The following is a 23,803-nucleotide window of genomic DNA, read 5'->3' on the forward strand; positions in this document are numbered from 1 at the left end:
TTGCTTGAACCTGGGACGTGGAGGTTGCAGTGAGCCAAGATAATGCCACTGAACTTCCAGCCTGGTGACAGAGCGAGACTTCATCTCAAAAAAAAAAAGTTGCATAAGATCATAATATTATAAATATTCAGATCATAGTATTGTAAAACTAATCCTTTTCCTAATTTTTTTTCTTTTTTTTTGAGATGGAGTTTTGCTCTTGTTGCCCAGGCTGGAGTGCAAGGGCACGATCTCAGCTCACTGCAACCTCCGCCTCCTAGGTTCAAGCGATTCTCCTGCCTCAGCCTCCAGAGTATCTGGGATTACAAGCGCCACCACCACGCCAGGCTAATTTTGAATTTTTAGTAGAAATGGGGTTTCTTCATGTTGGTCGGGCTGGTCTTGAACTCCCGACCTCATGTGATCCGCCCGCCTCAGCCTCCCAAAGTGCTAGGATTACAGGCGTGAGCCACTGTGCCTGGCCCTTTTTCCTAAACATTGCATAAACATTGTGCTATATCATTAAAATCTCTTCATATATATATGATTATTTAATGGCAATACATTATTCCATGGTGTCCATGCGTCATAATCTTCTCAGCAACAACAAGGTATTTACATAATTTCCAATTTTTCCCAAGTTAAATGATACAAGACTACCTTTGTGCATATATGGTTAGATAAAATTATGCCTCATAATTTTCTGAAAATTTCTAAGATATTTACATTATGTCCAATTTCCCCCAGGTCTAGCTAAGACAAGAAATCTCTGTTCAGAAATACAGTTTGGTTGACTTGCTAAGGAGACTGGGCTGAGCACTGTGATAAGCCATCTTGCAGGGATACACTTAAGCACTTTGCAATCAATGCATGGAAGGAAGGAAACCTTTTCTTCTCTGGCAGATACTGAGATACCCATGGAACTAACAAGGAAACAAGGAAGTGAGACATGAAGTAGCTTGCATTGCTGACGATTCCTTACTGATGGAACAGGACTGACACCCAGAATGAAAGGATTTTCATAACAAATAATGTCACTGGTATGTGGAAAGTGCAAAAGTAACGACATAGACCTTCGTTAGAATCTTGACACTATCGCTTAACAACAGTGACTTTAAGCGTGGGTTTTCTCATCTGAAAAATGGGAGAAGAGAGGTTTCTAATCCATGGTTTTTGTTTGTTTTTAATTTCTCCAAGAAAAAACACGGGCTTGTTATGAGAATTAAATGGGATGGTGCTCGTACCAGCACAGTCCCCCCTCCCCGCCAGTCCTCCAGCATGTTACCTGCTGGGGTTCTTACTGAGGTACACTATTTAAACATGGACATATCTGAGCCCCACCTAGGAGATACTGAGTCATAACAGGGTGGGGTGGGGAGGATGGTGTTTAGGAAAATCTGTGCTTTTCACAGTAATGCAAGGAATACCCCGCCAAGTTTGGGACCCAGTGTCTCCCAAACTGTTAACAGTAGCAGCTAACAAGCTGGGAGCTTACTATGTGCCAGATTTTCTGCAAACCCCTGGTAGACGGGTTCTCAAACTTCATGTGCTTCAGAGTTGCCCAGGCAGCTACGAAGGACAGCGGATCCCCAGCCCCACCCCCGAGATTGAATGGGTGGGGCCCAGAAAGCTGTTTTAAAATACACGCTCTCGCTCCCAGGTGGCTGGTTGCACTCAGTCTCTGGACCACACTTTGGGAAACAATGCACCGGGACAAACCAGGGACTTGAAAAACGATGATGTCCTCCTCGGTTAAATAAAAACTGAACCCCAAACCCAAATAAAGCGACCACGGCCCCGTTTTCCATTCAGATCTCCACCCTTAATGAGGAAACGGCTTTGCAATGAGCCGGCAGGACCTCGTGAGACCTGGTGATTCCCCCAATCTCCAGGCTCTAATTTTGAGCCACTGAGGCAGAAGTTTTCCCATCAGTGTTGCCCCGTTTACCCCAGATTCCTCCCTTTCTCCTGCCCGCCCCAAACTCCGCCTGATGGGGCGGGAATGCCCTTAGGGGGTGGCGATTGTCTGAACGGCGTGCCCTCCCCCACCGTTCCCTTCCAAGGGGTCTCGCAAGGCTGGAGAACGCCCCCGGTCTTGCGCCAGGTCGGATGCGCCCCCACCCCAAGCCCACTCCGGCGCCCCCTGCACCGCACGCCCGCCGCGGTCCCCGAGACGCGGCTCCGAGCCGTCACCCCGATTTCGGGGCCCCGGGCCTGCTGGCTGCGTCGCAGACGTGCTTGGGCCCGGGCCCCAGAGCGCGCACTGGGCCCCGGAGCGCGCACTGCGCCCGGAAAAGCACTTACTTTGCACCGAGCCCGCGAAGCTCTCGCCCTCGCTGCTCGCGTTCATCGCCGCAGACTGGGAGGTCCCCGGCCGGCCGGGATGCCAAAGTGGGGGACCCTGATCTACATGGTGCAAGGACTTTCCCTTTTATTTTTCCACACCCCCCACCCTGCCTTCTCCCAACTCTGCGAGGCGGGGAGGACGGATGTAAAGCAAGCTGCACTTCCGCTGCCTAGAGGGCGCTGGCCGGGCCCGGCGCCCCAACCTGGCTTTGCAGCAGCGGCTCCCCGGGGAAGCGGCGGGCGAATCCCGAGGCCCAGGCCCGCGGAGCCCCCCAACGCCCCCGGGGAGCTGGATGGCCACGCGCGTCCCGGCGTGCTGGGCGACCGCAGGTGGCGAGGGATGCGCCCCTGCCCGCACTCTGCGTTCTCCGCGGACGCGATTGGCCTCCCCGGCTCGGGGCGCCTTTTGCACCTGCAGCCCCAGGCGTTGGGCCCCCAGCGCGGCGGTGCAGCAGCGCTGCTCCCGGGACGCCTGGGTGGTTTGCGGGGAGACCCACGTGCGGCTGCCGTTGCGGGGTGGGTGCGCGGGGCGCGGCGGGCTCCGGAGAAACCCAGGTTGGGCGTGAGCGCTGGGCAAATCAGCAAAGCGCTGGGCGGGTCCCCTGCCCCGCTAGGGAGACTGAGAGGACCGCGAAGAGGTGGGGTCGTAGCGCGAAGGGACCCCTGCTCCAGGAGCTGCCAACTTTATCGTGCATCGCAGTCGCCTGAAAGGCTTGTTAGAACACACGCTGTTGGGCCCACGCTAGCGTTTCTGCTTCAGTAGGTCTGGGGCGAGGCCTGAGAACGAGCATTTCTAAGTTCCCAGGTGATGCCCCTAGTGTTGGCCGGCGTCCACACTCTGAGGACAGTGACCTCTCTGCTCTGTCCCTGCTCTGTCCCTCATGTCTTACTACTACTGTCTCCCCCGGGCTCCTGCGTCAGACCTATTGTCTCTCTGCCGACCCTCCCAAGCCTCAGACCTCTCCCAGCCTCGAGGGATTTGCACATAGAGTCTGCCCTGCTTCTGAAGGTCAGCATTCAAATTCACACTCAGGGAGGCCATGCTTGGCCTAATCTAATCATTCTAAGATTGCAGCCCCCTCCTCCTCCCCCAACCACTCCCTGTCTCCTTCCTGTTTTTTTCTTTTTTTCTTTTCTTTTCTTTTCTTTCTTTCTCTCTCTCTGCCTCTCTCTCTTTCTTTCTCCCTTTCTTTTTTTAGAGAGGGGGTCTTGCTCTGTCTCTCAGGCTGGAACAGTGGTCGGATCCTAGCTCATTGCAGCCTCCAACTCCTGGGCTCAAGCAATCCCCCCTACCGGCGTGGGCCACCACCCTGGCTCACTTTTTAATTTTTATTTTTGTAGAGATGTTGCCCAGGCTGGTCTCGAATTCCTGGCCTCAAGCGATCCTCCTTCATCAGCCTCCCAAAGTGCTGGGGTTACAGGTGTAAGCCACCATGCCTGGCCTGCTTTGTCCTTAAAAGGTGTTACATGGAACATATTATGTATCTCGAGTATATCTGCTTAGATATAATTTAGTTGTATATTATCTGTGTTCTCCTCCCCCTTATTTTCAGTAAGTCCCTGTAAAAATGGGGATTAAAAAAATCTCTTTGCTTCACTGATGTAGTCCAGTGACTTGGCTGGTGCCTGACACATAGTAGGCTTAGTAAATATGGCTTGTATAACGAATGGGATTTCCCCTGCTGCTGCCTCTAAGGCTTGATTTCTGCGGGCAGCAGCTGTTTATTCTCAAGTGTTTGTGATGTGCCAGGCACTGGGCTAGCCACTGGAGGTAGACCAGGGAGGCCGTCAACATGAAATAATCAAATCAGTACTGTATATATATATATATATTTATATATATTAAATATATAATATTAATATTTATATATAAATATATATTTATATATAATATATAAATTTATATATAAATGTATATTTATAAATATATATAATATAGATAAATATATTTATATATAATATATAAATTTATATATAAATGTATATTTATAAATATATAATTATATATAAATATATATTTATATATAATATACATTTATATATAATGTATATTTATATATAATATATGAATTTATATATAAATGTATATTTATAAATATATATAATTATATATAATATATATTTATATATAATATATATTATATATAATATATATTATATATAATATATATTATATATAAATATATAATATATAAATAATATAATATATATAATATATATTATATATATATATTTATATATAATATATATTATATATATAATATATATTTATATATAATATATATATTTATATATAATTATATAATATATATTTATATATAATTATATAAATATATATATATAAAATATATATATATCTATAAAACTTCCTTTTTTTTTTTTAACCTTAAGTTCTGGGATACATGTGCAGAACGTGCAGGTTTGTTACATAAGTATACATGTGCCATGGTGGTTTGCTGCACCTATCAACCCACCACCTAGGTTTTAAGCCCCACATGCATTAGGTATTTTTCCTAATGCTCTCCCTCCCGTTGCCCCCCACCCCCTGACAGGCCCCGGTGTGTGATGTTCCCCTCCTGTGTCCATGTGTTCTCAGTATTTTGCTAGTGATAAGGGCTCCAAAGACCATAAAATGGGGCTGTAATAGTGGCTGTAGAACTAGTCATAGCAGGCCTTTCTGAGCAGGTAGTATCTGAACAAGGAGCCGGGGAGGATGCAGCCATGTGAGGATGAGGGGGGAGCAATTCCAGCCTGAGGAACTGGTGGGAGCAAAAGCCCTGGGGCAGGAATGAGCTAGATGTAACTGGCTGTGGCCTGCCAGTCCCACTGCAGATCACACCACTCTCACCCTGCATTGCCCAGGCAGCTCCACCAGGATCCTTGCTGTTGTTCAAACAAGCCCAACCCAGGGACTCTGCATCTGCTCCTCCCTCTGCCTGGATTGCTTTCCTGGTCTTTGCAGGACTGGCTATTTTAGGTCATCCAGCATCAAATGAAATGTCGCCTTCCCAGAGAGACCTTTCCTATGTCTTACCTAAAGTATTCACTCTCCCTGCGACTCTACGACATCACCTTCATGATACCTGTCTAGCTAACGTGACCCAGCAGAGCACCGCAGCTTATGGCAATATTTATTTTTTATTGCTTGATGAATGTTTACATATGTGCACACCTGGGAAGTCCCCTTCCAAGACACACATTTCCAGCCCTGGTCGGCTCCCTCATGCAGCTTCCCAGCCAATAATACTATTCTGGCCGCGCAAGGTGGTTCATGTCTGTAATCCCAGCACTTTGGGAGGCCGAGGTGGGCAGATCACCTGAGGTCAGGAGTTCGAGACCAGCCTGGCCAATATAGTGAAACCCCATTTTCTTCAGTACAAAAATTAGCCAGGCTTGGTGGCGCATACCTGTAATCCCAGATACTCCAGAGGCTGAAGCAGGAAAATTGTTTGAACCTAGGAGGCGGAGGTTGCAATGAGCTGAGAGGGAGCCACTGCACTCCAGCCTGGGTGACGGAGCGAGACTGTCTCAAATAAAATAAAATAAAATAAAATAATACTATTCCTACTATCCAATCTTGCAGAGGTCACCGTTCTAACTTTTATTGTCACGATTCCTTTTGTTGAGAGCAATATATCTCACATTTGCCTGAAGAGAAGCATCATCTGGAAGGCTCACTAAAGAATGAGTTCTTGGGTTCCAAGCCATGCTTACTGCATCAGAATTTTCTGGGGTAAGACCTGGTAATCTGCAAATATCTCAAAAGTGCCCCGGGTAATTCTTATCATGATGTAAGTCTGGGCCTTACTGGTTTGGTGGTTAAGTGTGTAGGCCGTAGAGTTAGGCTATTCCACTGCCATGCAAATCCTGGAGTTGCTGAACTAGAATTAGTTGCTTAACCTTGAATAGGAAATTCAACTGCTCTGTGTCCCGGTTTTCTGTAGCTTGGAGATAATAGTAGCACCTAGTTCATTAAGTTGTTTTGTAGGAGGAACCAATCAATATCTGTAAAGTGCTTAGAATAGTGCCTGACTCATATAACTCGGCATAAATCCTAGCTATTATTATCTTTTATTTATTTTTGGTTATTATCTGTCTCCCTACCATGTAAGCTCCAGGAGGGCATAGACCTGGCCTATTTTATTTACCTTGTATCCTCTGGGGCCTAGAACAGAGCCTGGCACACAGGCATCCTCAGTTCATTTTTTATTGTGAAATGATTTCATGCATGTTTCCAAGAGCTCCATTTTAACCTTTTGCTACTATGTCCAGCCAACCTTCTCTATTACACATCTTGACCACTGCAACAGTCTTTTTCTGGTCTGAAAATGTCCTATTTTCATTTCTTATTTTTCTTTCTATACTTTTAAAAAATGTTATTTTTCAACATAAGCTCCATCAAGATCAACACACTCTTATTTATTTATTTATTTATTTATTTATTTATTTAGAGACAGAGTCTCGCTCTGTCACCCAGGCTGGAGTGCAGTGGTGCGATCTTGGCTCACTGCAACCTCCACTTCCCAGGTTCAAGCGATCCTCCCACCTCAGCCTCCTGAGTAGCTGGGATTACAGGTGTGTGCCACCACGCCCAGCTAATTTCTTTGTATTTTTGGTAGAGACGGGGTTTCATCCTGTTGGCCAGGCTGGTCTCAAACTCCTGGCCTCAAGGGATCTGCCTACCTTGGCCTCCCAAAGTGCTGGAATTACAGGTGTGAACCACTGCACTTGCCCTATACTTGTTTTTCTTATTGCAAAAGTATTAGAAATTGTTGGTTAGAATTTGAAAAAAAATACAGGAAAACATAAGAAAATAAAACCCACTTATAATTCACTATGCAGAAATAACATTTTGATTGATGAATTTTTGTGTGTGTGTTGTATGTGTGCATACACACACATATAAATCATATTCATATATTTTATAAAAATGTAATTACAGCTTACATGTTTTTCACTTCCACATGAAATATACATGGCTGAGATCTCACCAACCAGAGATATATACTTATATCTTTATGTACTGCATGTCTATACCTTTATAGGCTTTTTTCTGTAGAAATGTAATAGAATGAACCATATGAATTGCTGATATATTTATTTTTTACTTAAAAATGGTAATTTTCTATGGTTCAAACCAATATGTACTCATAACATTAATATTATACTTCTTTCTTTTTTTTTCTTGAGATGGAGTCTCACTCTGTCACCCAGGCTGTGTGTAGCTAGGATTACAGGTGCCTGCCACCAGCCTGGCTAATTTTTTGTTTTTAGTAGAGATGGGGTTTCACCATGTTGCCTAGGCTGGTCTTGAACTCCTGACCTCAAGTGATCCGCCTGCCTCAGCCTCCCAAAGTGCTGAGATTACAGGCGTGAGCCACCACGCTCGGCCAAGTTTTGTATTTCTATTAGAGACAGGGTTTGTTATGTTGGCCAGGCTGGTCTCGAACACCTGACCTCGTGATCCGCCTGCCTCGGCCTCCTAAAGTGCTGGGATTACAGGCGTGAGCCACCATGCCTGGCCTCAAATTTTTTTAATAATACAATTCCTAATTTATAGCTCAGCACATGGCCTCCTGAAAAGAGACTTTTCCCAGCTTCCTTTGTAGCTACGCATAGCTATATGACTAAATTCTGACAACGTAAATGAAATGTGATGCAGCTTCTGGGAAATATCCTAAAATAGCAGTTGGCATATGCTGTTTGTCCCTTCTTCTTTAGCTCTTCCTCTTTTCCTTGCTTGGGATGAGGATATGATGGCTGGAGCTCCAGCTGCCATTTTGGACTATGAGAATGAGGCGATACTCTAGGTATGGCAGAATAGAGAGCTGGAAGGAGCCCAGGCCCCTAACTTCTTTGTGGAACTTCCAACTGGATTGCCTATTTCCAGACATCATATATGAGAAATGCACTTTTTTCAGCTATTGTTATTTGGGGTGGGGGAATGTTTCTTTCACATGCACTTGAATCAAATCTTATTCTAACACAATGCTATGCAAACTATTCCACAATTGGCTTTTGATCTTGATTTGGTGGGTTGCATTAGAATCACCTGAGAAATTATTAAATATACTAACCCCTCTCCTTCAGAAGGATTGGGATGAGGCCTGGGTATCTGTATGCTTGACAGTCTTTTTGGGTTGTTCAATCAGCACTTGGTGCTTGCAAACCTCTGCTCCCTACCATTAGTTTTAATGGTCACATAATATTTCATTATAGGGTTGCATCATAATTTATTTGCTATGTTACTGGATGTTTGTTAATGATTTTTTTTTTTGCACTCTGTCACCCAGGCTAGAGTGCAGCAGCATGATCTTAGCTGACTGAAACCTCCGCCTCCCAGGTTCAAACAATTCTCCTGCCTCAGCCTCCCAAGTAGCTGGGACTACAGGCATGTGCCACCACGCTCCGCTAATTTTTTATATTTTTAGCAAAGATGGGGTTTCACCATGTTGGCCAGGCTGGTCTCGAACTCCTGACCTTGTGATCTACCCGCCTCGGCCTCCCAAAGTACTGAGATTACAGGCGTCAGCCACAGCCCTGCTGTTAATGATTTTTTAGATATCATAAGTAATACACCATAGTAGCTTTTTTAATTGGCCCGTGCGAACACATTATTTCTCTATGCCAGCCATCCTGAAGAGCTGCCAGAATAACTTGTTTCAACACCATGTGGAAGGGCTTTTTCTTCCTTTTTTCAGATTATTTATTTCAATGTGGATTCTATCCAGATCTATTTCTCAGTAAGAATCACAGTTCTTGAAAAGTTAACAGCCTTTGTTTGACTAGAAAGCTCACGATTTCTTCTGTTCTCAAGTTTTTGACCACTTCTCATTTAATAGATAAAATATAATATAGAAATGGCAAATGTCTTGCAGGGTGCAGACATACTGGTAATCCTACTCCATGTTCTAAATCTGGCAACTAAAATAAATTTGAATTTGTTACCAGTGCTTAAAAGTTGATGTATTTCTCATAAGAATTGGGATTTATAGCTTTTTGCAAAAATGGAAGGATCTGGCAAATCTGGGCCTGGCCTGTCAAATGGTAACCCTTGGCTGGGCCGGAGAAGCTCCTGTGGATGAAGCCCAGCCTCTCTGATTTACCCCAGTCCCCACTCCTCCCTGTTATTCTTGATAACAAGGCTGAGAATCAGTTTCCATCATTCGTTGCCTCTGTGAGCCATGTTGAATTTAACCAAAATTTGTAACATGTTTCTGATAGAAAAAAAGAACTTCTCCGTCTCCATGGTTTCAATGTTTCTGTTAACTAAAAGACTTCACTAAGTTACTTACATTACCTCCACTATGTCCAAATAAATAAAATAAAAAAATAAAAAAGCCTATTTTATAACAAAGTGTTGGATACCTATTTTATAACAAAGTGTTGGATGCCTGATGTAATTTATTATTCTTGACTGTCAGAACAAGTCAAGAGGTAGACACTATTATCACTATTTCATAGATGCAGAAACTGAGTCTCATAAAGCCTAAATAAATTTTCTTCAGGTAAAAGACCAATAAAAGTACGTTAGTTAAGAATCTTTGGTCAGGCATGGTGGTTCATGCCTGTAATCCCAGCACTTCGAGAAGCAGGCGAGGAGTTCAAGACGAGCCTGTGCAACATGGCAAGACCCTGTCTCTACAAAAAATATCAAAATTAGCTGGGCGTGGTGGCATGCACCTGTAGTCCCTGCTACACAAGAGGCTGAGATGGGAGGATTCCTTTAGCCCAGAAGATTGAGGCTGCAGTGAGCTGTGATGGCACCACTGCACTCCAGCCTGGATGACAGAGCAAGACCCTGTCTCTAAATTTAAATAAATAAATAAATAAATAAATAAATAAATAAATAAGAATCACTGTTGGCAAGTAACAGAAACTGTAGAACAGATTTTCACAGTATTTTAAAATCAATCTATTAGAATTATTCACTTGCTTAAATTATTTCTGGCAAGAGATATTCAGATACTTTCTTAAAGTATTAAGAGAACACGCAGGTTTTTTTGGAGGGGGGGTCTGGTAATGTTGATAACAAGAATAATGAGGACATATTAACTGAATTAATTACTGTAAGTTTTCAAGCAAATATATCCTTCTCCTAACAATATACAGATGCTGTTCAGCATATGTATGATTTGCTACATCCTGATAAACTCATTGTAAGCTGGAAATGTTGTAAGTTGAAAATTCATTTAATAGACCTAACCTACCAAATGCCCTATCTTAGTCTAGCCCAAATTAAACATGCCCAGAACACTTACATTCGCCTATGGTTGGGCAAAATCATCTAAAAAAGCCTATTTTGGCCAAGCGTGGTGGCTCATGCCTATAATCTCAGTATTTTGGGAGGCTGAAGCAGGTGGATCACCTGAGGTCAGGAGTTTGAGACCATCCTGGCCAGCATGGTGAAACCCCGTCTCTACTAAAAATATGAAAGATTAGCTGAGCATGGTGGCACACACCTGTAGTCCCAGCTACTCAGGAGGCTGAGGCACAAGAATCACTTGAACCCGGAAGGCAGAGGTTGCAGTGAGCTGAGATCGTGCCACTGCACTCCAGCCTGAGCGACAGAGTGAGACTCCACCTCAAAAATAAATACATACATACATCCATACATACATAAAATAAAAAAGCCTATTTTATAACAAAGGGTTGGATGCCTCAGGTAATTTATCTGATACTGTACTGAAAGTGAAAAACAGAATGGCTCACTGGTGCTGCCCAGCAGCATGAGAGAGTATCACACTGAATATCGCTATCCCAGGAAAATATAAAAAATCAAAATGGAAAGTATGGGTTTCTACTGAATGGGTATCACTTTCACACCCATTGTAAAGTTGAACAATCATCAACTGTACTATTTTACATTAGGAATCGTCTGTAGTTTTTAATTTCAAGTGACCAAAATTTTTTCAACAGTATTTTAACATACATAGTTTCCTATAGTAATCATTCGTAGTTAGTAAAATGTCAGTTCTCAAGGCAGGAAATTTTATTTTCTTCTTTGTATACCAGCACCTATAACAATGCATGGTATTTAGAAAAGGTTGGACGGATATATTGATGAATGAATGAATGTGCCTTTTGTCAAGATGGCTTCAGAATATAACTATTAAAGCAAACATTTAACTATTACAGGAAAACATTTTTTTCCTTTTTAGTAAACACACGGAGAAAAATGTGACATAATAACAGAATACAGCAAATTATAGATTCCATTTAGACTTTATGATAACTGGTATTTTTAAACCTCCTTTATTTTTCTAGACAAGGGCTAACAACAATGGGTATCCTGGGGCTTGGCATTTTCAAAAGTACTTATGTCGACAACCTCTCCGCTTAGAAAGTACTACAGAAAATTGTGGCTAAGGTTTCAATGATAAATTTATCAAAGGCTGGTAGGCTGGTCCAGAGGCTGTTGCTCTGTGATTCTTCCTTGATTCCGCTATTTGTCAGGGACGCTGACCCTTGTTTCTTGTATCCAGGGTTCTGGGGGCTTCTAGCTTCCTATAGGGTTTGGCTGAGGGGTGGAAGGGAGAAGACAGAGTATTTCTCCTCTTCCCCCTCTATCTTGGTGGCAGTGGCTGTGTCTCCTCCATGGCCCTAGATCCTATAGGATGGGCCCACTGTGGCCTCACCTTCTGCCAGGTGACTGTGGTCCCTGAAAACACCACCTCCTCCCTTTGTCTCTTTCCCTGCCACCTTCCCTGGAGAGAAAAGGCAGTGGCTTCCAGGTGTTGCTAATCTCTGGGTTGCCTAACCATTCCCATTTGGTTTCTCAGCTCTTGCATCACTTGGATATCAAATTCCCTGTGTTACATTTACTGAAATTGTTAGATTTGCTTCTCTTTCTCTGGTTGGTCCCTGACTGACATAGCTGTATTAAAGTTTGCAAGGATTATACTTTTATTCTTGCTTTTCTGGACACTCCACGGGTGATTCTTACCTGGAGTGTGCCTCAGACTTTTAAGGGAACTTGTTGAGGACACATATGCTTGGGCACCATCTAGGGGGCCTGGGACAGAATCTTGGGGCCTCTGGTCCAGACATGCACAGCACGGAGAGATGCCTCAGGTGACTCCAGCGAGCTCCTCCTGATGTCACTGTCACTGAATCCTGATCCCAAATATTGGAAGGGGACTAAGGGAAATTTCTCTTCCAAAAATTGATTCACTAACAATATTTAGCAACTGCCTGCAATCCTTTATGTAAACATAAATGACAATGAAGAAACCCTTGAAATTTAACTTAAGTGCTAAACTCTCTGTAATGAGATATGATCCAGACTAAACCTGCTGGGCATTAAGTGGTAGTTACACAATCAATCATTTTGATGAGAGCTGGTTTTGAGTCTTGCCTGGCACATAACTGAGTGTGCACACCTGTGTTTTAATAATATACTTGCTCGGATAATTTCACACAAGCAAGCATGCACAGGCCTGATTTTTTTGTTGTTCTTTCATATAGTTAATGCATCAACACAGAAATTCTCAAACAGCACGAAAGTGTATATAGTGAAAAGTGGATGTCTCTTCAACCTTCCCCAGCCCCCTAATTTCTTTCTTTTTCTTTTCTTTTTTTTTTTCTGAGACGGAGTCTCACTCTGTCGCCCAGGCTGGAGTGCAGTGGTGTGATCTCAGCTCACTGCAAGCTCTGCCTCCCGGGTTCACGCCATTCTCCTGCTTCAGCCTCCCAAGTAGCTGGGGCTACAGGCGCTCGCCACCATGCCCGGCTAATTTTTTTTTGTATTTTTAATAGAGACGGAGTTTCACCGTGTTAGCCAGGATGGTCTTGATCTCCTGACCTCGTGATCTGCCCGCCTCCTCCTCCCAAAGTGCTGGGATTACAGGCGTGAGCCACCGCGCCCGGCCCCTAATTTCTTTCAGAAAGCAACATTGTTACCAGTTTCTTGGTTGTTCTTCAGAACTTTCTGACATATATACAAAAAGACATACACATATTCATTGCCCGCACTTTAAAAAAAAAAACAAAAAAACAAATTATACTCTAATGCAAATAGCATTCTATAGCCTGCTTTTTTGCACAACAATGTATCTTGAAAAATATTGCTTATCACTGCATCTAGATTTGCCTCATTGCTTTAGGAAAAATTCAGTTTTTCACTGTACATGTGAAAATATACGTATATACGTATACATATATACGTATATTATACATGTAAAATATACATATATGTATATATAGTACATGTACACATATACTAAAATTTAAGCAACTCATTTGTAGACACTTTGTTTCTAGTTTTTTGTTACTATAAACACAACTGTAATGAATATCTATATTTGTATCTGTACATGAAAGAGTCTATCTGTAGACTAACTTGCTAAAATAGAATTGCTACGTCAAAGGTGCATTTAACATTTTGACACTTTCAGTGGGGTTGTACTGCATAGAACTCCTACCAAGAACTTATGAGAGCACCTGTTTCCTACAGCCTCACTCACACAAAGTGCTATCAAGCCTCTGATTTGTTTTTTATCAATCTGATGAGTAAAATATGGTTTTCCATAGGGTTAATTTGCATATCTGAATTTAAATAAACAAAATCACATACTTAACACCCACCTCCAACAAATTACTAACAATTTGTAATTATTGACTCAGAAGAGGTGCAAATACCATGCAGAGATGGCAAAGGGGACACTTTGTTACAAAGTTTGAATGCCAAAGAGCACATCTGAAAGTTCAAGTGAACTTGTTGGGAGCCCCCATGTGTTAGAAGTTAGAATGTAACACTTGTGGGTATGAGTTTACAATTGTATTGATACAATTGTGTTTGATTTTCATTAAAATGTCCTAAGAAGGATTTTAGTAAGGGTCACACTGGCTACCAAGAATCAATAGTCCCCTAAATAGAAAGGCTCAAAGTCATAGAAATGTATTTCTCATTCTCAACAGTCTGAGCTAGGTGTTACCGTCAGTAGGAGGTTCTCCTTCAAAGGCCCGGACCTTTCAAATGGTTTTAATTACAGTTTAAAGATGAAATTCAAATCAGACTTTTGCTGAACCGTTGAAACACCTTCTGATACTGTGGTTTGAAAACCACTAATCTAATTCTCATTTTACAGAGGGGAAACAGAGGCCCTTTCCTTCTTACAGGAGTCCAAAGCTATTGATAGAAATTTTTAAAATTTTTTAAAAAAATGTTTGAGTACTTTTAAAAAATATCTTTTCATTTTGAAACAGTTTTAAGACTCACAAGAAGTTGCAAATATAGTTTAGTTTTCTCATATACCCTTCACCCAGCACGCTCCAATGAAAACATTGGATTCTTTTAGGGTTTAGGGTTGGAAAAAATCTTGAAATGATGATTAGTTTTAAATGCTCATTATTCATGCAAACGCTTAGCCTATTCAGAAAGTATCTGATACTTTCTTTTTTTGAGATGGAGTTTCTTGCTCTTGTTGCCCAGGCTGGAGTGCAATGGTGCGATCTCGGCTCGCTGCAACCTCTGCCTCATGGGTTCAAGCCATTCTCCTGCCTCAGCCTCCCGAGTAGCTGGGATTATAGGCGCCCACCACCATGCCCGGTTAATTTTTGTATTTTTAGTAGAGATGGGGTTTCACCATGTTGGCCAGGCTGGTCTTGATCTCCTGACCTCCTGATCCGCCCACCTTGGCCTTCCAAAGCGTTGGAATTACAGGCATGAGCCACTGCCCCTGGCCGTATCTGATACTTTCTGATACAACGTATCTGATACAAATAGTATCAGATATCAAATACTTTCAGATAAGTATTTGATACAATTGTGTTTGTTTTTCATTAAGATGTCCTAAGAAGGATTTTAGTAAGGGCCACACTGGCTACTAAAAATCAATAGTCCCCGAAGTAGAAAGGCTCAAAGTCATAGAAACGTATTTCTCATTCTCAACAGTCTGAGAGAGATGTTACCGTCAGTAGGAGGTTCTCCATCAAAGGCCCGGACCCCTTCTGTCTTATGGCTCTGTCATCCCTTGGGGCTTGGCTTGGAGAAGGCCACTCACTTCCTACAGGCTTTGTCTGCCGCACATCTATTTCCTGCTTAAGTGCCATTGGCAGAATCCAGTCACATGGTCCATCATGGAAGCAAGTGGGCAGGGCTGGGAAATGTAGCCCCTGGAGGGGAAGCAGCTTCTCAGCTACAAAACTACGCTAAAGGTGTGGCAAATTTTGATAGATAATTGTCTCTGCCACAGAAAGGGTTTTCTACTTTTGCACATATAGAGATGGGTGGAGCTAGGTTTTAATTCAGAGAATTGTTATTTAGCTAACTCTAGTGGACTTTTTTTTCTTTTCTTTCTTTTTTTCTATTTTTTTTTTTTTTTTTTTTGAGACAGAGTCTTGCTCTGTTGCCCAGGCTGGAGTGCAGTGTTGTGATTTTGGCTCACTGCAACCTCTGCCTCCTGAGTTCAAGTGATTCTCATGCTTCAGCCTCCCAGGTAGCTGGAATTACAGGCATCCGCTACCATGCCTGGCTAATTTTTGTATTTTTAGTACAGACTGGGTTTTACCATGTTGGCCAGGCTGGTCTTGAACTCCTGAGCTCAAGTGATCCATCTGCCTTGGCCTCCCAAAGTGCTGGGATTACAGGTGTGAGCCACCACATCCAGCCTCTAGTGGACTTTTTTTTTGTTTTTTTTATTTGGTCAGTCTGGCATCCCCTTCCTACTTCTGATAACAGGATTTTTGTTCTATGATTTCCTTTGCGGGAAATAGTTTCCCACTATTTCACATAATATTAATCACAATCTCCCATCACAGGGGTCACAAATGTGGTCATGTCACCCAGACATAGCCATTATCTCCTATTGTACTGAATTATTTTGAAGCTCCTCCCAGCTTCTGTACCATGTAGTTTGTTCTATTTCTCATCTGAAATTCTGTTTCCCATTTGATTTCCTGGGATCATGTCTACTGCTTCCATTTGAGCTGAAGAACTGCCTTATATGGAACCTCTTTGAGGATCGCCTAGACTGATTTGGGATCCCCTCCCTAGATCCCTAAGTGTGGCTACACTCCAGCACTCACCACAGTGTATCGTATTGGTTGATTTGTTGGTCTATACTTACCACAGTGTATTGTATTGGTTGATTTGTTGGTCTGTTTCAGTTAAGACACCTTTGGCAGCAAGCATCTTACCTGAAGCTTTTCTTGGGTATGCCTCAAGATGCATATGCCATCAGTCCTTCCAGTAGCTGGAGAGGACTGGGTTTATTGGAGCTCTTAGACTGGTTACATTGGTCAGGACTAGCTTTTGGCTGGGGCTGTGCCCAGCCCCAGTGTAAACTATACATGACAATCTCATTTCCTTTGGCCAGTGATTGGGCTCCCAGTGGGCCAAGTTCTGCTCAATAAGACATAGAGGAAATCTCCTGATGGCTTTTGAGAATGATTTTCCTTCCTGGAAAGAAAGAGGCATGTGAGAAGAAAGCCCTTGCCTGCCCTCCTCCCCACCTCCATCCTTTCTGGTCTGGTCATTGCCATGGTAGACCTGGTTTACAAGGCGGCAGCAGCCATGTGGTAGACATCCTCTGCAGGACTTGGGAGGAAGCTGGGACGCTGAGGTCGGTGGAGTAGAAGGATGAAAAGAAACTGGGTTCTTGCTGACAGTGCTGAGCCACTGAATTCACTCTAGGACCACCTACCTTCTGATTTTTCATTAAATATTGTAATAAATGGCCTTAGAATTTAAGACAGTTCTCCCCAAACTTATTCCCACTGGGACACATAATTAAAATGATAACAATTGTATAGCACACTGGGGTAAATGGCAGAAAATTTGGGACTTTGATATGGACATTGTTCACAGAAATTAATCATACTTCTGTATGTTGTTTTCTTAAAACATAAAAAATACAAAAAATAAAATAGGAATTTTTAGAAAGAAGTAATGCATTTTTACAAAAACATTGTTTTTTTTTTTTTTTATTTTACATGAGAAACTTGAATTTGCTTTCATGGATAGAACTTTCCTGTGTCAGATTTTATGCTTAAAGCAACTACATGCAATTTCTGTTCAGGCCTTTTTAATGATGACCTGGCCACATATTTGATAGGCACTATCTACGAAAAGCTTTATTAGTACAAAGAAGCTACACAAACATATAAAACTTTTTTTTTTTTTTTTTTTGAGATGGAGTTTCACTCTTGTTGCCCAGGCTGGAGTACAGTGGTACAATCTTGGCTCACTGCAACCTCCACTTCCTGGGTTCAAGCAATTCTCCTGCCTCAGCCTCCCGAGTAGCTGGGATTACAGGCACCCACCACCACATCCGGCTAATTTTTTGTATTTTTAGTAGAGATGGGGTTTCATCATGTTGGCCAGGCTGGTCTCGAACTCCTGACCTCAGATGATCCACCTGTCTCAGCCTCCCAAAGTGTAAGGATTACAGGTGTGAGCCACCATGCCTGGCCGAGACAGGTTCTTGATGTGTTACCCAGGCTAGAGTACAGTAGTGCCACCATTGCTTACTGTAGCTTTGAATCCTTGGGCTCAAGCAATCCTCCCACCTTGGCCTTCTAAGTAGCTGGGATTACAGATGTATGCCACCATGCCTGGCTAATTTTTAATTTTTTTTTTTTAATAGAGGTAGTATCTTGCCCAGGCTGGACTCAAACTTCTGGACTGAAGTGATCCTCTCATCTTGGCCTCTCAAAGTGCTAGGATTACAGGCATGAGTCTTTGCACCTCGCCAAAACTAATTTTTGAAACATCTTTTCAGAAACTCCCAATGCTAACATTTTATTTAAAGGCTTTACAAGCAAGCATCTTCTTTTCTTTCTTTGAAAAATGTTGGTATTTGGGATGTCTTGTGATAATGCAGATGGCTTGCAAGTCCAGTGAAATTTTTATAGATGGAATACTATCTATTTCACAATAGTGTAAAGTGCCCACTGGCAGAACACACAAGCCTGGTTAGATCAATTCCCTGCTGCTAGCTTGGATTCACTAAAAGGGCACAGATGAGAAAGTACAGGAGTAACTAGGTTATATAAAGACAGAAATCAGAACAACTACCTGGTAATGAACTCAGCGGGAGTTCTGGCCAGACCTCCAACCAATGCCGTGTTAGCTTGGACCTCATGTTCCTTGGCATTTGGAACACAAATCCCCCCAGCAGTTCCATTGCCCCTTAGGCACTGTACACAGCAGCAAGCCTTGCAACTGGCCACTAAGGCAGATGTCTGGCTGGTGGAACACCTTTTGACCACACTGCATGCATCAAGCACTGTCAGCACTGTTCAGTGGAGGACCTAATTGAAGACCGGTACTGCTTTTTGGCATGGAAGGTCCATACCTATTGTATTTGTCAGGATGCATCTGGTTGCTAATAGAAAAAACCCAAATTTGAACTGGCTTTAAACAAAGGAGGGAACATGACTTTAGCTTCAGAGATGGCTTCTGGGAATACATCATCAGGGATGGCTCTCTCTCTTTCTTAGCCATGATTTAGAAAAAAAAATTGTTTTTGCTTCATCATGTGAAATTAAAACTTTTTTCTTTTTGAGATAGTCTTGCTCTGTCACCCAGGCTGGAGTCCAGTGGCGCGATCTTGGTTCACTGCAACCTCTGTCTCCCAGGTTCAAGCCATTCTCCTGTCTTAGCCTCCCGAGTAGCTGGGATTACAAGCGCCCACCACCACAGCTGGCTAATTTTTGTATTTTTAATAGGGACGGGGTTTCACCATGTTGGCCAGGCTGGTCTCGAACTCCTGACCTCGAGTGATCCACCCACCTCGGCCTCCCAAAGTGCTGGGATTACAGGCGTGAGCCACTGAGCCCGGCCTAGTTTCAACTTTTATCTACATTATAAAGGCACATAGTTTAAAGAGTTAAATACTCTACCAGGCTTGTTATGAAAAAGATCTTCTCATGCCTATTTCCCAGGCCTCAAAGGAATTATGGTGTAATTATGTTTAGACAAATATTCAATGTTTACATTATGTAAATAGTAGTCACAGCTGAGCCATAGTACATTCTGATTACTTTTCCTTTTCTGCACAACTTTTTGTTTTCATTAGAGTTAAAAAAAATTCTTTTCTGTTTGTTTGGTTACTTTTCTATGCACTAAATCATCTGAATTATTCACCACTGGTTGTGTAAATTTCCCCTAAATGTACTCAAACACATTACAATCTCTATCAATTTGGTCTTTCTGAAGAGGATTCTTCAATCTGGATTGGGGCAGCTGAGCAGTGGTTGTCTTAGGATATTTTCTTCATGGTTATCCTGGAATTTCTTACATTTCTTCCTAATGAGAGATCCTCTGGTTTTATAGACTTTATGTGTTCACTTTTTCAGTTTTTTGCCTTTTTTTTGGTGTATTAGACTTCTGTGACAATGTACAAGTGAGGTACATTTTAAGATTTAACGTGTATATTTTCATACTTTATTGATAATTTGCTTTTAAAATTCTATGCTAGTTAGAATATTACTCAGCGGTGAAAAGGAGCAAACTATTGATACGTGTAAAAACTTGGATGAATCTCGAAGACATTACATTGATAAGAAGAGCCAGTTTCAAAAGGTTACATACTGTTTGATTCCATTTATATGAGGTTCTCTAAAAGACAAAACAGTGGTGATGGAGAAGAGATCAGTAGTTGTCAGGGTTTAAGGGTGAAGGGAGGGTCTCACTACAAATGGACCACAGGAGTTTTTTGGGGTGATGGAAATGTTCTGTATTCTGATCTTGGGGTGGTTATGATACAGCTCTGATGAGTGCAGGAACACCAGGGCTCTTGTCTCACGCGAATTGGATAAAACGACACAGACACACGTGAAGTGGTTTTAAGGAACGGAGAGTTTAACAGGCAAGAAAGAAGGGAGAAGAAAGAAGGAGGAAGCTCCCCTGTACAGAGACAGAGGGAGGGGGGCTCCAAAGCCAAGAGAGGAGATACCAAGTGTGGCAGATACCAGCCAGTTATAGGAGGAGGCTAGAGGAGATGGAGTCTGATTTGCATAGGGCTCAGGGGATTGGTTTGACCAGGCATGTCATTATGTGGCCCACGAAAAAACTGGCCCTCCCACCCTAGTCTTTTAATATGCAAATGAAGGTCGTCATGATGTTCTATACATGTTGGGATATGTGGGGGTGGCCAAGTTGCCAGGCACATGTAGGGCAAGGGCAAGAGGACAACTGTGGGAATTGCCATGTTTGGGCGGACCCGGTTTCTAATGGCCTGCATTTGCATATCAAAGGTTGCCAACCTGGCTCTAAGAGATGGGGCTTTCCTGCTATCAGAAACGTTTTTGGAGCTGCTTTAAAAGAAACGAAAACTTCCCAAAGACCCCTTTTCCTCTCTATCTGCCTAAAATAATTTCTTAATAACTCTTATAGCAGTTAAACAAATCTATATATGTTAAAAATTGTAGCACTGTACACTGAAAAGTCATTATAAGTTTAAAAATAAAACAAAGAATTATGCATTATAAAGGTACAGTTGATTCTTACATTCTATAAAGTCATCATGAACACTGAATTTGTGAATACTGAACCATTGCTCCTAGGGGAAGTATAAGGTTAGGTTCTTGTGAACCCCAGGTACAACATCTGCATCAGCCAATCAATACATAACTTTATTTTATGTGTGTTTCTAAAGACACCTTAATGTACAGTGTGATCCATTATCATTAAACTCACAGCCAACAGCACTGTAATGCATGCCTGAAGGAAGTTCATCTAACCCACTGATACTCTCTGAGGCACATTGCAGCCTTCTTGCACTTAGGAACACTAGACCACACTTCCTTTCTAAGCTTGGGGGGTGTTTCAAACAGTGAACTCACCAACAAAAGGCACGAAAATGCAAAAGAAGATGCAGCACAGCATTAAATAGACTGTAAAGAGGACCCTTGCTTGCAGTACGGGATGTGGTCCAAGAATGCAGACCTTCAACCTCAGCTGGGACTGTGTGCATTGGGCAAGTCAAATTTTTTGTTGCTCTGTGCATGTCCATGAAAGCACCGGGAGCATTGATTTTTAGATTGCAAACTAATTTTAGTGGGTCATGCAAGGCACTTGTATTGGTTCGAACCCCGAGCGCACGCCAACAGACAACACGAGGCGGCGTGGCGCAACACGCTGTTTTAATAAGCGCCTGCGCGCCGGCAGGCTGAGGCCTAAAATGGCGTCAGCCCGAAACGAGCACGGGGCAGGGGTTTTATAGTCTCCTGTTAACAGTACGTGTCTGACGTAACTGCTACGCTTACCCAGACGGCCTCTCTCTTGGTCTTCAGCGGGTACGCGTCTTCCGGCCAGCTCTCTTCCGCTTCTGCTGTCTTGATGACGCACGGTGCTGGCGCAAGTCGTCTTGCGTCGGGGGACTGGGTCTGAGGAGGCAGGAGTTATTCATTCCCTTAAGCTTTCAGGCCGGGGGGAGAATCTTTCAGGTAAGCAAATTTGCATATATTGAACTCACAAGTAATGAGAACTGACTGTAATTGACCCTTAGAAATTTGAAGGTAGGGCCGGGCACGGTGGCTCGTACCTGTAATCCCAGCAGTTTGGGAGGCCGAGGTGGGAGGATCTCTTGAGCCCAGGAATTCAAGACCAGCTTGGGCAACATAGTGAAACCCGTTTCTACAAAAAAATTAAAAAATTAGCCGGTGTGGTGGGGCACACCTTTAATCCCAGCTACTCAGGAGGCTGAGGTGAGTGGATCGCTTGAGCCTGGGAGGAGGAGGTGGCAGTGAGCCGAGATTGCACCGTTACACTCCAGCCTGGACGACTGAGTGAAACTTGGTCTCCAAAAAAAAAAAAAAAAAAAAAAAAAAAAAAAGAAATTCGAAGGTATTACCCTGTTGTCCTTGAGTTTCTCATGTTGCTGGTGATATAACTCTGATGCTATTCTGATTGTTACATCTCTCAATGGAAACTTCATTTTTTTCACCAGCTTTTAGCTACTTTCCTTGCTGCTTAGTAATCTAAAACTTGATGATAGTATTTATTGGTTGGATCTATTTCCACATATTGCATGTGATACTCACGCCTACCATCTAATAAATCCTGTTCTCTGCGGGTTCTGGGACAATTTATTAACATTTTTTCTGCTCTTCTGGTTTTTTTGTTCTCTGTCTGGAACTCCTGGTGTTTGGAATAGGAACTCCTTCACTAGTACTGTCATTTTTAAATTTTTCTCCCCGTTTTGCATGTCTTGGTCTTTCTGCTCAGCTTTCTGGAATCTTTCCTTAACTTTATTTTTCAAGCTTTCTATTAAATTTTTCATTTCTGCTGTCATATTTTTAATTTCTCAGAACCTTTTCTATTATTTGAATGAAAACAAATTGGCATCTTATTCTTATTTCGTGAGTGTGGTATTTTCTCTTACCTCTCTGAGGATGTTAATGTTTTGAGGGAGGAACCTTTTTCCTTCTCCCAGTTTTGGTTTCACCCATGTGGCCTGTCTTTTTTCTGTTTGGTTGTTTTGGCCTTTGGCTCTCAGGTTTGCTCAAAGGTCTTGTGCTCCTTGGCTGTCTTATCTTATTTATTTAGTTATTATTTTTTGAGATGTAGTCTCACTGTTGCCCAGGCTGGAGTGCAGTGGTGCCATCTCAGCTCACTGCAACGTCTGCCTCTCGGGTTTCAGGGAGGTTCCTGCCTCAGCCTCCTGAGTAGATGGGATTACAGGCACCCACCATGCCTGACTAATGTTTGCATTTTTAGTAGAGACGGGTTTCACTGTGTTGGCCAGGCTGGTCTCGAACTCCTGACCTCAGGTGGTCTGCCTACCTCGGCCTCCCAAAGTGCTAGGAGTCTGATCTTATTTTAGAAGGAGGTGCTGAAGAGCTGATTGATAATTCTGAGAACACAGGGTAGGGGTGGGTGGCTTGTCAAGCTTAAGTATCAGTGCAGGGTGACCTGGCTGGGGTGTGTCCTACCTGCTCCAAAATATCAGTGTATTTCGTTTTCCTTTTTCTGCACTGGGTGCATTTCTCAGAGCAGACTGGATCACTCTCCTGCCTAGAGGATACAATCCCTCCTGTCAGTGCTTTTGGGACATGCTAGGGAAGGAAGGTTGCAGAGGTCTCAGCAATCCGTATATAAGCTTCCCCCTGTACCCCCTGCTTAGTCCCTGTACCTGAAGCTCCCTGTCCAGAGACTCTCTCTTTTATCCTCTCAAAAGAATAAAGTGCAGTTGTCTGAACAGGACAGAGGCTGTCAGATGCCCGTGTCATGGGAGAGGAAACCAGGGATCTAACTCTTTCTTTGATTTTCAAACACTCTTTCTATTTTTTGCCCCACTTATGCCTCCAACCTGCAGAGGTATCTGGTGCTACTAATTCCTGAATGTTTCAAGGCCCTGCAGGACACTTGGGTTCTTTCTCTTTTTCTTTTTTTTTTTGGTTTTTGTTTTGCCTTTTTCCCACTGACAGCTTGGGATTCAGTTTTCCTGAGTCTGCTAATCCAGTTATCACTTGTTCATCTACTTTCCAGTGTTAAAAGCTAGTTTTTAAAAAAAAGGTAAAATCGTAACTC

At 42.8% G+C, this 23,803-nt stretch overlaps 1 protein-coding gene across 10 annotated transcripts in view; it reads right to left on the reverse strand.

Annotated features, from left to right (window-relative positions):
• Positions 1–3,048, reverse strand: part of ZFP64 (ZFP64 zinc finger protein) — a 105,036-nt gene extending 101,988 nt beyond the window's left edge. For 2 of the 10 annotated variants that reach the window (XM_054674654.2, XM_063803115.1), the window contains exon 1: positions 2,284–2,472. In XM_054674654.2, coding sequence (XP_054530629.1) covers positions 2,284–2,329 — 46 coding nt within the window. In that variant the 5' untranslated portion in view covers positions 2,330–2,472. Of the gene's footprint in view, positions 1–2,283 lie in introns of all 10 variants that reach the window. The other 8 variants (XM_003953776.5, XM_054674653.2, XM_063803113.1 and 5 more) reach the window with 8 other exon arrangements.
• Positions 3,049–23,803: the final 20,755 nt, after the last annotated feature.

The sequence above is a fragment of the Pan troglodytes genome, chromosome 21, assembly GCF_028858775.2.
Source record: "Pan troglodytes isolate AG18354 chromosome 21, NHGRI_mPanTro3-v2.0_pri, whole genome shotgun sequence".
NCBI lineage: Eukaryota > Metazoa > Chordata > Mammalia > Primates > Hominidae > Pan > Pan troglodytes.